Source organism: Carassius auratus, chromosome 38 (genome assembly GCF_003368295.1).
Source record: "Carassius auratus strain Wakin chromosome 38, ASM336829v1, whole genome shotgun sequence".
Taxonomy (NCBI): domain Eukaryota; kingdom Metazoa; phylum Chordata; class Actinopteri; order Cypriniformes; family Cyprinidae; genus Carassius; species Carassius auratus.
Window position 1 is genome coordinate 3,640,926 of NC_039280.1, and position 13,538 is coordinate 3,654,463.

A 13,538-nucleotide genomic window follows, 5' to 3' on the forward strand; every position below is an offset into this window, starting at 1 on the left:
TTTTAGAACCCATCCAACTCGAATATTATTTTATAGTAATATAAAACCAGTGTTTTTTGCATTGCAGTGCACAATAAGTCTTATTTCTGCTTTGGTGGGAGTGTGTGTGACATGAATTCATCAGTAGCAGGCCTTTGTCTGGTTTGTGGGTCGATGAGACCGTTTATAGTTCACATAATGCATTACTGCACCAGAAACACATTAAAATGCACATTGCATTTGCTGAAATTGACTTATATGAATGCAGTATGAAAGTGATTGTTTTTTCAAATAATTAAAACCAGCCCAAACCTGCAGATATATTGTGCATCCCTAAATAATAAATAACCCACATTCATGGCATTGGTTTAGCGTGTTGACACAGTGTGGTAATAAAGGTGACGTGTTTTATGTGTTTACATTGAGGCCCTGGTTCAGTGCACTTACCTTCAGCAGCGCTCATGACAGCAGACCTCCGGGGTCAGAGTTGAGAGGTCGGGTCAGACGATTTAGTCTCGGCAGTGAAAGACCGAAACGATAGATGGAGGGGGAAGTGGGTTCGGTGAGGGAGGTGTGAAGGTCACAGGGCTGGAAAATGAGAGTTTAGATCTAATGTCAGGGTGAAAATAGCCAGAGTGGCCCAGCTGCCAGCGCAGTGTGTTTGCCTTGCCATTAACTCGCCCTCGGTTTATTTTCAGAGCCTTGGATACAGCCACTTTGTCTGGGGTGACAGGGCCTCCAGACCCTATAACGTATAGCACGCTTTGATATATAGAGCATGAAACAAAGAGCGAACAACTTACAGACGGCTTTTTCCTATTGGAGCATTGAAATGAAACATGGGAGTACATGTCTGGTATAAAACGTGAATTTTATTATCACTTTTTGAAGTGTGTGCTAGGTTGTTGTATTTTAAGAAGTTTCAGGATCCATTAGACTGATCAAACATGACATTTATGATATTACAAAAGATTTGTATTTCTATAAATCCTGTTCTTTTGATCTTTGCATTCAAAAAATCTTGAAAAATATGAAGCAGCATGACGGTTTTCAATAATAAGAAAGGTTTCAACAATATAATACAAAGGTTTCTGAAGGATCATGTGACTCTGAAGACTGAAGTAATGATTCTGAAAATGCAGCTTTGCGTCACATGAATAGATTATTTTAAAATATACTTAAGTAGAAAACGGTTTTACAACAAAATTACAGTTTTTATTGTTTTTGATTAAATAAATGCATTCAAATTATTTAAAAAAAAATATATAAAAGTTTGTTAGGTTTACAACCTTTTTGCATACCAATAATATACAGGATTTTTTCCCGCCAAATTCATGTCAGATCATAAAATTCCTTGCATTTGTGTTTGTAAGCACAAATGTGGTGCTAATTTCCATGCAAGCTTTATTTTTGGTCGCTCATCTTGTAAGCTGGACCAGAAATGTCTGGAGTGAAAAGCACTTAAGGAAGGTGAGTGTTAAGCCACCCGCCAATAAACGGCAGGAGAGATAGAGAGATAAAACGAGGCTCGGGAGCCTGCGCCTGTAAAACGCTGCCCTGCTGAAACATGATCCTGTTAAAATATTTTCCCATCATTAAGCTGTCATCCACAAACCCCTGATACACAGCCCGGCCAGGCACTACAAGTGAGTGTGTATTTGTGTGTGTGTGGCAGTCGGGACGCTGTGTTTATTTGATTTCTGTCCCGTGGTAATGTGTCGAGTGAGGCGAAACGACTCGCCCAACTGCAGGTTTGTGTAAATATCTGAATTCTGAATGCGGTTTGATGCTCTCCTGAGGACCGCTGTGTGGTACTCTGTATGCATGCCATAGTTTAGAATGGAGGAAGAGGGAGGGATCTTTATTTACACACGTCTGTCAGAGAGCACCTCTCCTCTGCTCATTTCCAAAGCCCTGTCCGACCGCTGTTTGTGCGAGAGTGTGTTTACACGTGTCATTCAGCGACGTCTGCCCTGATGTCAGCTCTAACAGGGCGGTCTTGCCATCTGTGTGGCGTTTGTGAACGCCAGAGAAAGTGGAAATGAAGCAGAGATGGTGACTAGAGCGTCAGTTGGAGGAAAAATAAAAGGGTTTTCATTGTGTAGATGTGACCTGGGCTGTTTAACTGACCTGAAGGGCAGCATTGGCTGTTAGTCCAGGTCAGCATCCCCCTTTTTTTTAGTGCTAGGTAGATCTTACAACCTAAATCAATGGAGTAATGCAGGGATGTCATTTTTACAGTCCAGCCTGAAAGTTAGCATCATCTTGGTTCCCTGCACAAAAAGCCAATGGGATTTTTCCATTGTAGATGTAGAAAACAACATTTTAACATTTAAAAAAATCTGAAGAACCCTTTTCCTCAACAGAGAACCTCTTGGTCCAATGCAAATGTTCCATGGATGTCCAAGGTTCTTCATAGAACCGTAGATGCAATAGGAAACCTTTATTTTTAATGGTTTAGTGAGTTGAGGAGTTTCCCATTTTGCTACTTGTTCGCCATTTTCAAACACATTTTTCAAAAAATCACAAGTAGGGTGTTACTGATGTATTTTAAGTCATAGAATAAAATGTGAAAATATATCTTGAGCTTGTGTTTACCACAGACCTTGTTTCAGACATTTAACCAAAAACACATTTAGTAAACCCATTGACTTCAAGACATTGGAACTGTTTGTTTCTGGGTTTTAGGACTCATTTTCACAGCACTATATTCTCTAGTGGTAAATATTGGCACCTTATGCTTCTAGCTTGCTAAATTCTCACATTATGTTCTGAAGTTTCTACAACATGCAAGCATGCATTCCTTTCTCAATGCAGGGGGCACTAAACCATTGACATGTTTATAACATATACCCCAGTAATAAAGCATGGTTTATTTGCACAGACATTAGTAAGCAACTCTATTGCCCCCTTTGCTGTAATGCAAAAACCACAGGTCTGTGTTTGCATACTTGCGTAGACAGTGTTTCTGGCCACGGCGTTCGACACCTGATCTGAATTCCACCTCTGTACTTGTCAACCGTGTGTGTAACCTCCAATTTAAACAATTGGCACGACATGGCAACTGTGTTAGCTCTTTGTGTGTGTCTCAAAGCCAAGATAAGATAGCAGTGGTGAAAGCAAGTGTGCGCGCTTGTGTCTGTCAATGCACAGACCTGTCCTTGTTCTTGTGTGTGTTTGCTGTTATGTTAGAAGGGATAGGCCAGGCATTGTTCGGGACTGTATCGAGCAGGAGGGAATGTGGACAGCATGGTAAATGTTTAGACAGGTTGCAGTTGGAATTCATGACTGTAGTGCACACAATAATGTGTTTTACTATGTGTACCACTATTACTATTGCTCCTACTCCGGGTTAGAGAAGCATGTGTGACTTTGACTTTTGCATGATCTAATACCACTCAGAAAGTCTAAATATCTAGTTTCTCTCATCGAGTCTTTTCGGCCTGTAGGTGCCTACGAGTACTTCTAAAAAAGGAAATGGACCTCTGCAGAGGAAATAGGCCCCAGATGTGCATGAAATCATAGTGAATGGTGAAAAGCCGACATCCCGCCCTATTTAGACCCCCTTGGCTCGCAGTGGGAGGGTTTGGGTTCCCTTCGTGGACCATGGCTGGCCTTTAGGACCCAGTTTACGGTTATGATTCGGATCGAGGTGTTGTCTTTCACAGAGATTCCTAGCCAGCAGTGAAGTCGAAGATTTATGCCCCTGATTAATTGCTTTTCTAATAAATCTCAGGTATGGACCCCGTGAGGGGTGCAGAGGGGTGGAAGTTTTAAAGCAAGGGAAAATGAAGCGTTTCTTCAGGACTTCAAGACTTCAAGTTTTATGAGCATTCAACCTGTACTGTAGATTAACCTGAGGATAAAAAATATGGACTACATAAATAGTCAATAATTATTTAAATGTTAGTGATAATAGGTCCCTAAATTAAATTGGATTCTATAAAAGCATCTCTTGAGCAATTAGACCTTCACAGTAAAATAAACAGGGTGCACAAGTATAGAAGTTTTAAGACCGTGATTACAACTGGTCCCATCAAAACATTATAATATAGAGTATAAATGGATAAATGGCTTTGAATGTCGAAAAAATCTGTTACTACTTTTTAATTTGAACCATTGCAGAGATTTAGAGTTTTATGAAATTGGAGAAATCATTGATATCAATAGTGCATTACTAAATTAAGCCAAAACATACCTGCATATCCATGTTTCTTTTTCAGCTTGATTGGTTTTTATCTAAACCAGTCGTCCGTGTCGTTGTATCTGTCATTGCCACATCCATGTGTGTGTTTCTGGAGCTTTCTGATTTTATCTCTGATTTATTATTGTGTATTTTCTTTAAACAGCCGTTCATGCGATATGACGAAAGGTGCTTCTCAAACACTGTTCTTCTTTTCTTTTCTTTATCCTCTGTATTCCTCACTATGGTGAAGTCAATGAGCCTTAGCGAGTGCGGGCCGTCTGTCAACATTACCTTCATTGTCGTGTGAAAGCAGGTTGGCAGGAGGACTTGAAGACGGATGGCGCTGTGCTCGTTGTGCCATTCTTTTAAACAAATGCAGGGGAATGAGAACTGCAGGATTAAACTGGTTTCAATTTGTCCTTTCAGCCGTCATAGCTCACTTCACTTTTTTCCCCCCTCTGCGCTTATGAACTGATGTTGGACTCTTAACCACATCCTGCCTCGGCAGAAGACAAAAGTGGCTTTAGATCAGCTGGAAAGAGTGGGACAGAGAGCATGTCAGTTCTTGCTGCTTTTTCTCTCTTACCTGGCCTTCAGCCTGTGCTATCAAATCCTCCTCTGATAGCGCTGTGCTGAGCTAGCGAAACTGACGGATTTATGGATGCGAAAGGAAAAAAAATCTGCTCACATGGTTCGCTAATGCACATTTGGCTTTTTTGAGTTGTTTTTTAGTCTTCATGATACCCTCTGCTATCATTTTAGAGACCGGCGTCAGCCAGATCAGGTTACCGGGAGATAGCAGGAATGGATAGGTTAAATAGATTTGGAAAGCCATTGATTTTCTCCACGTTCAGCTCTGTTAGTGGTTTATGGAACATCTGCATTGTTATACTTGAATAAAATGTGTTGTCATGATGATGAGCGTGTTTTATTTGCTCTCTGTAGCTGTACGTGTGAATCAGCGCTCAAAGCCTGATTCAATATTTCCCATCTGTGTGAATGTATACAGTAGATGCAGGAGTGCAGATGTGGCGCCCGTAACACATCTCACAGAAAAACTGTTTGAAGGAATAGTTCCCCCTCCAAATGAAATTTTGGCATTTATTTTCTCACCCTCATGTCAGTCCAAAACTGTGTGCTTTTTGTTCTCTTTCAAAAGTTTGAGGTTTTGAAAAAAGTCATAGGTTATTTTTTTTTTCAGCAAGAAGTCATTAAAATAATCAGAAGTGACAATAAAGACATTTACAGTATAATGTTACAAAAGATTTCTGTTTCAAATGAGCAACCGCTTTCTATTCATCAACGAATCCTGAGAAAAAGAAGCTTTTTTTAATATGAAATGTTTCTTGAGCAGCAAATCAACATATTAGAATGATTTCTGAAGATGTAAGACTGGAGTAATGATGCTGAAAATACAGCTTTGAATCACAGGAATAAATTACTTATTAAAATCTATTCAAATAGAAACTAATTACAATTCACAAAATTACTGTTTTTACTGCATTTATAACCAAGATAAATGCAATCTTTGCGAGCAGAAGAGATACATTTTTCTCAAAACGTAAAAAAAATCTTACCAACCCCAAACTTTTGAATACTAGGCCTATATTCCATATAATTAAGCTTCAGAAATAAGCACCATAAAAGCATCATAAAGCATACTGACATCCACCCTAGTTCCCATTGGCATGTTGATGAGTCATGTGAACTATTTTTGCATTACTGAAGTTTTACTACTCCGGTTCTCATTCAGTGTAATAAGAAGTAAGAGTGACAGAATCTCGTCACTAAAGCTTTACATCTATGAGCTTCTCCTTTAATAGAGATCTCAGAGAAAGTTGCTAGACACATGAAATGCAATGGAACTAGAACTTGAAATCGGACACACAATCATTTGATTTCTGAAAAATCCTATGCATCATTTTAAAAGCAAGGAGATTAAACTTAGATCAAGCATTTGCGTGCAAACACTGAATCTTCGAGAGAAATTTGGGGACAGGCTATGAGGAGGGAAGGCCTTTGCAGTGGTGAGCTCAGTCTGGAGACGTGTGGCCAACAGAGCCGCAGAGATAATGTCCAGCCAGACTCCATCTCTCTCTCTCTCTCTCTCGCTCTCGTCTTAACTATTTGACAACCTTTATCCAAGTGTCTTCTGCATGAACCGCTGTGACTCCCCCGAGATCACAGGCTTCTGTAAGTATATGCTAACTCCAGTGTTTCCTGCACTACGTTTCTACGGCAAAAGAACAGTTTTTCCAGATATGTGAGCTTGCAGTCTAAATTATGATGAGGTATCAAAAGCCAAGACCCGTCTTTACTAGCTGAACTCAAAAACAAACATATGTCGTGAGCAGCGTGTAGCCTAACTCTGTCTACGGTGATTCTATTAATGAATCAGTCAAAAATATTCACAGCAGGAACCAAGATATGTTCATGCTGAGCTGCATTAAAAAACACATTTAGAACAGAGCTCAGGGAAATGTTTTTGTTGTTTAAGGAACTGGAGTCATTCAGTCATACCAGCTGCTAAGAAACTCTGGCTATCCGGTAGAAAGTAAGTGATGTTTATCTGCTCCTGCTATTCTAGTAGTACGGTTGTCAAAAGTGTTTGAGAATCATTTCCCCCCATGGTATTCCCAGAAAAGGTTTGTTTCCCGGTGGCTCAGACCTGTTGGAACAGGCAGAGTCCCTCATTGCGTGTCCAGAGGGCAGTTACTGACATCAGCCCCTTATTGCACACTTCTTTCTCTCACCCTCTGCATCCCTGTTCCCTTGCAGTTGGGCGTTAGTTGTTCATTTACAGAATTTATAACAGGTTAAATAAATTAATTACTCCTTCGTCTGAATTAATCATATTTCAGATTTTAGAAGAGTTCACCAGCATTGACTAAGAGCTGTGTAAACAACAACTATTTTTACTATTAACTATAATAATTGGACCAATAATAAAATATACAATTAAGTCTGCTATGGAGTTTTTTATTATTATTATTATTATTATTATTATTATTATTGTTATTATATATTTATATGTGTCATATAATAATCATCCTGCAACCTGGTTTATTAATAAATAAATAAAATAAATAAATACATTAATGTAATACAAATTTATATATATATATATATATATATATATATATATATATATATATATATATATATATATATATATATATATATATATATATATTTGTATTACATTATTTAATTTATTTATATATTTTATTTTTTAGAATAAAAATAAAAAAGTCTTTGATGCTTTTATTGAATTGGTTAGTGAAAAAAAAAACGTTTCGGACTGTTTCTCTTGTTTTTAGTTGTATCATCCGTTTGTTCTGGTTACTTCCTGGTTTCCCCAATAATGGAAGTTGCATCTTTTTGCTAAATCTCTTTACAGGCTCTTGCTTGTACCAGCAGCCAAGATTCCTTTCCAGAGCGTGATCGCACGCTGCACATTTAAGGGCTGTGGAGTGTGACGTTTAACTTGAGCATATCCAAATATCTGTAGCACATCCTTCACTTTAAAGGGCTCATATTCTGCACTTTTGTAGCATTTTATTCCTTTCCCCTGAAGTCCATTGTAACATTAGTCAAGGTTTCTCACACCAGAACAGTTGTGATTTAGCGCTGCATGACCATTATCCACCCTCTCTTTGACCCTTACAACACTTAGACTGTTTTTGCTACTGTACCTTTAAGAATTTTCTATAAAAGAGCTTTACGATTGACTAACCTCCACATACCTGCACAACTCTCTCTTTTATTTTGCAACCAGCAAAAAAAAATCCTGTTTTTAGTTTTGCACTCATGTAGAATTCTCTTGCATTGCTTCAAATCCAGTGACCCTTGCTTGCTTGTCATCAGCCCGCTCTGAATAAGTCACCTCACTCTTTAGGGCTCTCGGTATAGTCTGCTGATGACAGAGTGATGAACACGGGTGTGAAAACCTTTCCCTCACTGCTCACCCAACAAATCGCCGCCCCACAAAATTCCTTTTATTTACACGTTCCACAGGGTCCCATGTTGTCTGTCTTGTAAAAACAGGACGCATAGTTTCCACTGCAGGATAATGACAGACGGATCCTGCCAGTAATGGTGGGACTTTAACAAGGCTGCTTCTTGTTGAACTAAACCCACATAATCAGAGCGGGCTTTAGCATGCGGGTGCGTGTCCGTACGTGCAGCGTGACACTGAACTTTTGCCTCGGCCAGAAATAAATGTTTGAAGCTATACAGAGATCTGCGCGGATGCGTTTGCTTGTTTACACTGCGGTCACAATGGTGCGTGTGTACTTGTTTGGCTCCGTTTGACTATCAGCAGCCCCCTTAAACACATGCAACTCAAGGTCCAGGAGGCCATCTGCTTTTCACCTTTTTTTCCCTCCTGGTTTTTCAGAGAATCTACTGAATTTGACATACTAATGCACTGACCAAATACAACTATTTCTTGTTTTTGTATTCGTAGGGTCAGTACCGGCCTTCAGACCTCCTGTGCCCTGAATCCTACACCTGGGTGCCCATCGAGAGATGCATTCCTCGCCTTGATATCTCTGCTTACTCTCGTCTCAATGAGAACGCCCGAGCAGGTGAGCCTTCAATGGGATTGTAAAACTGGAACAAAGCAAATCCTCTATCATGGTGCATCTCACAAGGTCACTTTTCACACTCCCAGATAACTTTCACAGATTACAATAGAAAAATATATATATATATACAAAAATATAAAATATTTTTGTCAGTATTAAAAATATATATTTATAATTTTTTATTTATATATGTTTGCTGTTTTTAACTTTTTAATGACAGTTAAGCACATTTTCTCATCTAACTGTAATTACTATGACTCATCCGTTGCTTTACTTATTTTTTTCTTTACTCATTTAACATCAATTTCGAGTGATTTTATTAAATCTGCATACAGGCAATCCACTAAATACTAACAAATACTGTTTATTAATATTTATTTAAATTCACATTTTTTTTTATGATAATGAGTTTTTTTATAATAAATTGTCAAATGTATTATTAGTATCAAATTATTAGTTATTATTATTATTATTATTATTATTCATAATAATAAGCATTTTATCATATAATTTAATATAATTCGAATTATATTAATAAGACTTAAGACTACGTTTTAATTGTTTAAAAATATAATTTGAATATTATTAATATTATTATTATTATTATATCAATATTATTTTATCTTTTTTAAATATATAATTTTATCTTTTTATATCCTATTTTAAGTCTAAAATGGGCTTTATTTTCTATAAGCAGTATATAATATCTTGTTTTTTCTTAGATTTTTTTTTACATTTTCACCCTGATAATTTAACAATTAATAATTATTAATAATACTATAATAATAATAAAAATTATTTAATAATATAATTTAATATAATTCAAATGTTAAGATTTAAGACTACGTTTTAATTTTTAAAAATTTAATTTGAATATTATTAATATATTATTATTTTATCAATATTATTTTATATTTTTTTAATATATAATTTTATCTTTTTATAATCTATTTTAAATCTAAAATAGACTATTTTCTATAAACAATATATAATTTCTTGTTGTTTTTTTTACCCTAAATTGGTTACCTTTGTGTAATAATAATAATAAAAATATATATATATTTTTAATAATGAAAGAAATATTTTAGTACATAAATTAAAATGTTTTTTAATTAGAAATGTTTTATAATATTTTATATAAACTTTTTTATTTATAGTTTTTATGTCCTATTTTAAGCTTTTTTTAGGATTCATTCTCTATAAGCAACATATAAGTCCTTTTTTTCCAAGTTTTTTGGGGATAAACTTTCACCCTGATGAGTTTTTTAAACCTGGTGAGATTCATCCACCACGTCATCTTTTCTATCGCACATGTTCAGAAAGATCCTGTAGCTGAACCTGTAAATACTCAAAGACACTGGCAGCTCTTGCCATTTCCAGAGCCAATCTGACAGGACCTCCCGACAGAGTCATAGGTTCGGCCAACCTTCCCCCTAACACAGATGACTGAGCTTATCAAATAAAGTCTGTTTAGTGTCAAAATTGCAGCAGGTTATTGGACTCCGGGCCAGAACGAGTGAAAACCAATGAAGATCAATCACCGCAATCACCAATCCATTTGACCAAGTCATGACACTTTATTATCAGACTTACTAAGCAGTGTGACACTTCGGTGCAGTCTGTATGGGCTGACTGTAAAATCAATATCATGTAACAGCATTTCCCATGACTGTCATTACACAATATACGTCATTAGTCTCAGCTTAATAACGGTAGCCTTTCGGCAAACTTGCTTCTTGGATGCCATTCCATTGGAGCTCAATTTGTAAACCGTCAACTGTGTTTATAGATCTCAGTTCTGTGAACAAAAGGAGGGGTGCGTTGGTCCTGCGAAATGTGTGTTGAAATAACAGGACTGGATCCAGGCATGGAGAGCGTCCAGGATTCTGCAGCGGCAGTCAAGCGGGGTCAGTGCTGTGGTCACGGCCCAGAACTGTGGGCTCGATGACGATGATAATAATAATAGTAATAATATCAGTACCGACAAGCAGACGCCATGCCTGGACCGAAGAGGGAGGGAGAGGCGCTTATGCTCTTCTTCTTTTTCTCAGATTTTACATTTTGGTACTCTACAGCAGTCAAAAGTTTGGACACGTCTTCACAGTGTTTGTTATTGCTGTTTTCCACATCTTAGAATAAGAGCAAAGTCATGGAAACTATGAAATAACACAGCTGGGAGTATGAGATTATGTAGAGACCAAAATGTTTCTGCTGTCCTGACTTTAGATCTGTTTTTCACTGTTTAAAGAACATGGTTTATAGAGGCGTTTCTGTTATTCTCTTAACGTTATGAATTCATTTTTGGTGCTGGGTGATAAACTGCAGCAGAGGATGAAGGGAGCATTGGCACGTCCACTCTGGACAGACCACAATAGGTTTTTTTTCTTCTTATTGTGATCTTTATCCATTCATACCCTCATGTCTGTTTTATGTCTCCTCAGAACATAATGTTAAAGGAGTAGTTGACCCAAAAATTAACAATCTGTCATTTTTGCTCCAAACTTGTATGCTGTTATTTCTCCCATTAAGCTCATACACATTTTTTTACATATATATTGCCATTCAGTGGTTTGTGGTAAATGTTTTTCAAATACATCTCTTATGCTTACAGAGGCTGAATTTATTTGATCAAAAATATAGAAAAAATATAAAATTTTGTAAAAAAATATTGGTACAGTTTAAAATAACTTGTCTCAACTGGAATATATGTGAAAGTGTAATTTATTCCCGTGATGCAAAGCTAAATTTTTTTAGCTTCATAACTCCAGTCTTCAATGTCACATGATCGTTCAGAAACAATTTTGATTGTGCTAATTTGCTGATCAAGAAACATTTCTCTCTATCATCAGTGTTGAAAACATTTGTACGGATTCATTTTTGTTGAAACGGTAATACATTTGTTCAGGATTCTAAATATAAAGTTAAATGTTTGATCAACTTCCTGTAAACTGACACTTTCATTTCTTGGTGAACCTTTTTTTATAAGAAACATAAAGATAATAGATAGCATTTTAATCTCACCCATCTTATCATGGCATTTAGCACACTTTCCTTTTCATCGGTTTCATCTGTCTTCACATTTGACCCTGTCAGCCCTGTAAACACACTGGGGCAAGAGTAAGTGTGCCTGTACTTCTCTTGTGTGTAAATATTTAAGTCAAAGCTGAGGGTTTGGATGGTAAATGGAGCAGGGTTGAGGTAAGGGTCAAGGACAGATTACACTCACGGTCAGCCGTTTGAACTCGTCTCTGAAGACATTGATGAAGAGGGTGCCAAAACTCTATGATCCTCATGGAAGTGTCATGGAAGTGACTAATACTGTTTCCATTTGGAGTAACGTGTCAGCTGAATATGGCATTACATAGTTTCCTAGCCAGACGCAATGCAAAGTGTCCAAAGTCAACTAATATGTCCTTATTGAAAATGAAATGTTGTGTGAAGCATTAAAATTGCAGCCAACCATATTTTATTTGAGTCAAGCCTTTGTGTATTCCATTTGTGACCCTGGAGCACAAAACCAGTCTTACGTCGCTGGGATATATATTTAGCAATAGCCATATATATATTATATTGTATGGGTCAAAATGATAGATTTTTCTTTTCTGCCAAAAATCATTAGGATATTAAGTAAAGATATTGTTCCATGAAGATATTTAGTAAATTTCCTACTGTTAATATATAAAAACCATAGACTGTATAAAAACATGGACGTAGTGTTCGTGACGTCACCCATAGGTTTCCAAGGGTGCTTTTTGAAGCCAAAAGTGTGCAGAGCTGGCCATCGCCATCTTGGCAGCGCATTACCGCGCGTCACTCCTCGAAAATGGGCAAAAAGGCGGGAGCTGGTTGCTGAAACCACGCCCACCTAGCGTAACTGCAGTGTCATCAGCAGCAATCCACCTGTCAGTCTAGTGGCCACGCCCTTAATTATGCAGAACTTTAAGGCCTAATATAATTTAAACGGAGTTATAAAAAAAAAATCACCCCCCTCACAGTTGTCATGAAGGGTAAAATTAGCTATATAGACTGAAATAATTTTTGGAACCAGGCGGTAAACGTGTTTTTCTGCTGTGAAGTTATGCATTTTAACATGGGGTGGGGATGGGGGGGGGGGGTCTATGGGATTGACTCCCTTTTGCAGCCAGCCTCAAGCGGCCAGTCGATGAATTACAGTTTTAGTCACTTCCTTGTTGGCTTCTCGAGAGAGATTTGGACATTCTCTCCAATTTGGCGATTCTCTCAGTATTTAGGTTTTTTTGCACCCTCAGATTCCTGATTTTCAAATAGATGTATCTGTCAAATATTTTCTGATTCTAATAAACCATACATCAATGGAAAGCTTATTTATTCAGATTTCAGATTGTTGTATAAATCTCAATTTCAAAATTTTCTACACTTAAGTACAATCTGATTTTACAACACAACATTTGTGTCAATTTAATTATGGTGTTTCATATGACTAAGTTATGTGAAGTAGGGCTGTCAAAATTTGAAACAATCACATTTTAGGTCTGCGTCAGCTGTCAGACAACCTCATCTCTGGCATACGAAATGCAAAAACGATGTAAGTGTTATTGCATTTTATTGATTTTGTTTGCCTATCCAGTTGATCCCAACTAGATACGGCTTTGCTAAGTTGTTTGTTTCTATATTTTGCGGAAAATAAGAGCATCAATGCGGAGATGTTGTTGAAGTCAAAACTGAAACCAAGCCATTCACACAGAACGCATATTTATCAAATTTTCTAGAGGGACATTGCGTCTCGCACAAGAAAGCAGCATGTT

The 13,538-nt window shown here is 37.2% G+C and overlaps 1 protein-coding gene across 5 annotated transcripts in view; it reads left to right on the plus strand.

Annotated features, from left to right (window-relative positions):
* The window catches only part of LOC113056685 (arginyl-tRNA--protein transferase 1-like), a 72,931-nt gene that overhangs the window by 51,955 nt on the left and 7,438 nt on the right, over positions 1 to 13,538 (plus strand). For all 5 annotated transcript variants that reach the window (XM_026223486.1, XM_026223488.1, XM_026223487.1 and 2 more), the window contains one exon: positions 8,634 to 8,754. In XM_026223486.1, the coding sequence (XP_026079271.1) occupies positions 8,634 to 8,754 (121 nt within the window). The remainder of the gene's footprint in view (positions 1 to 8,633; positions 8,755 to 13,538) is intronic.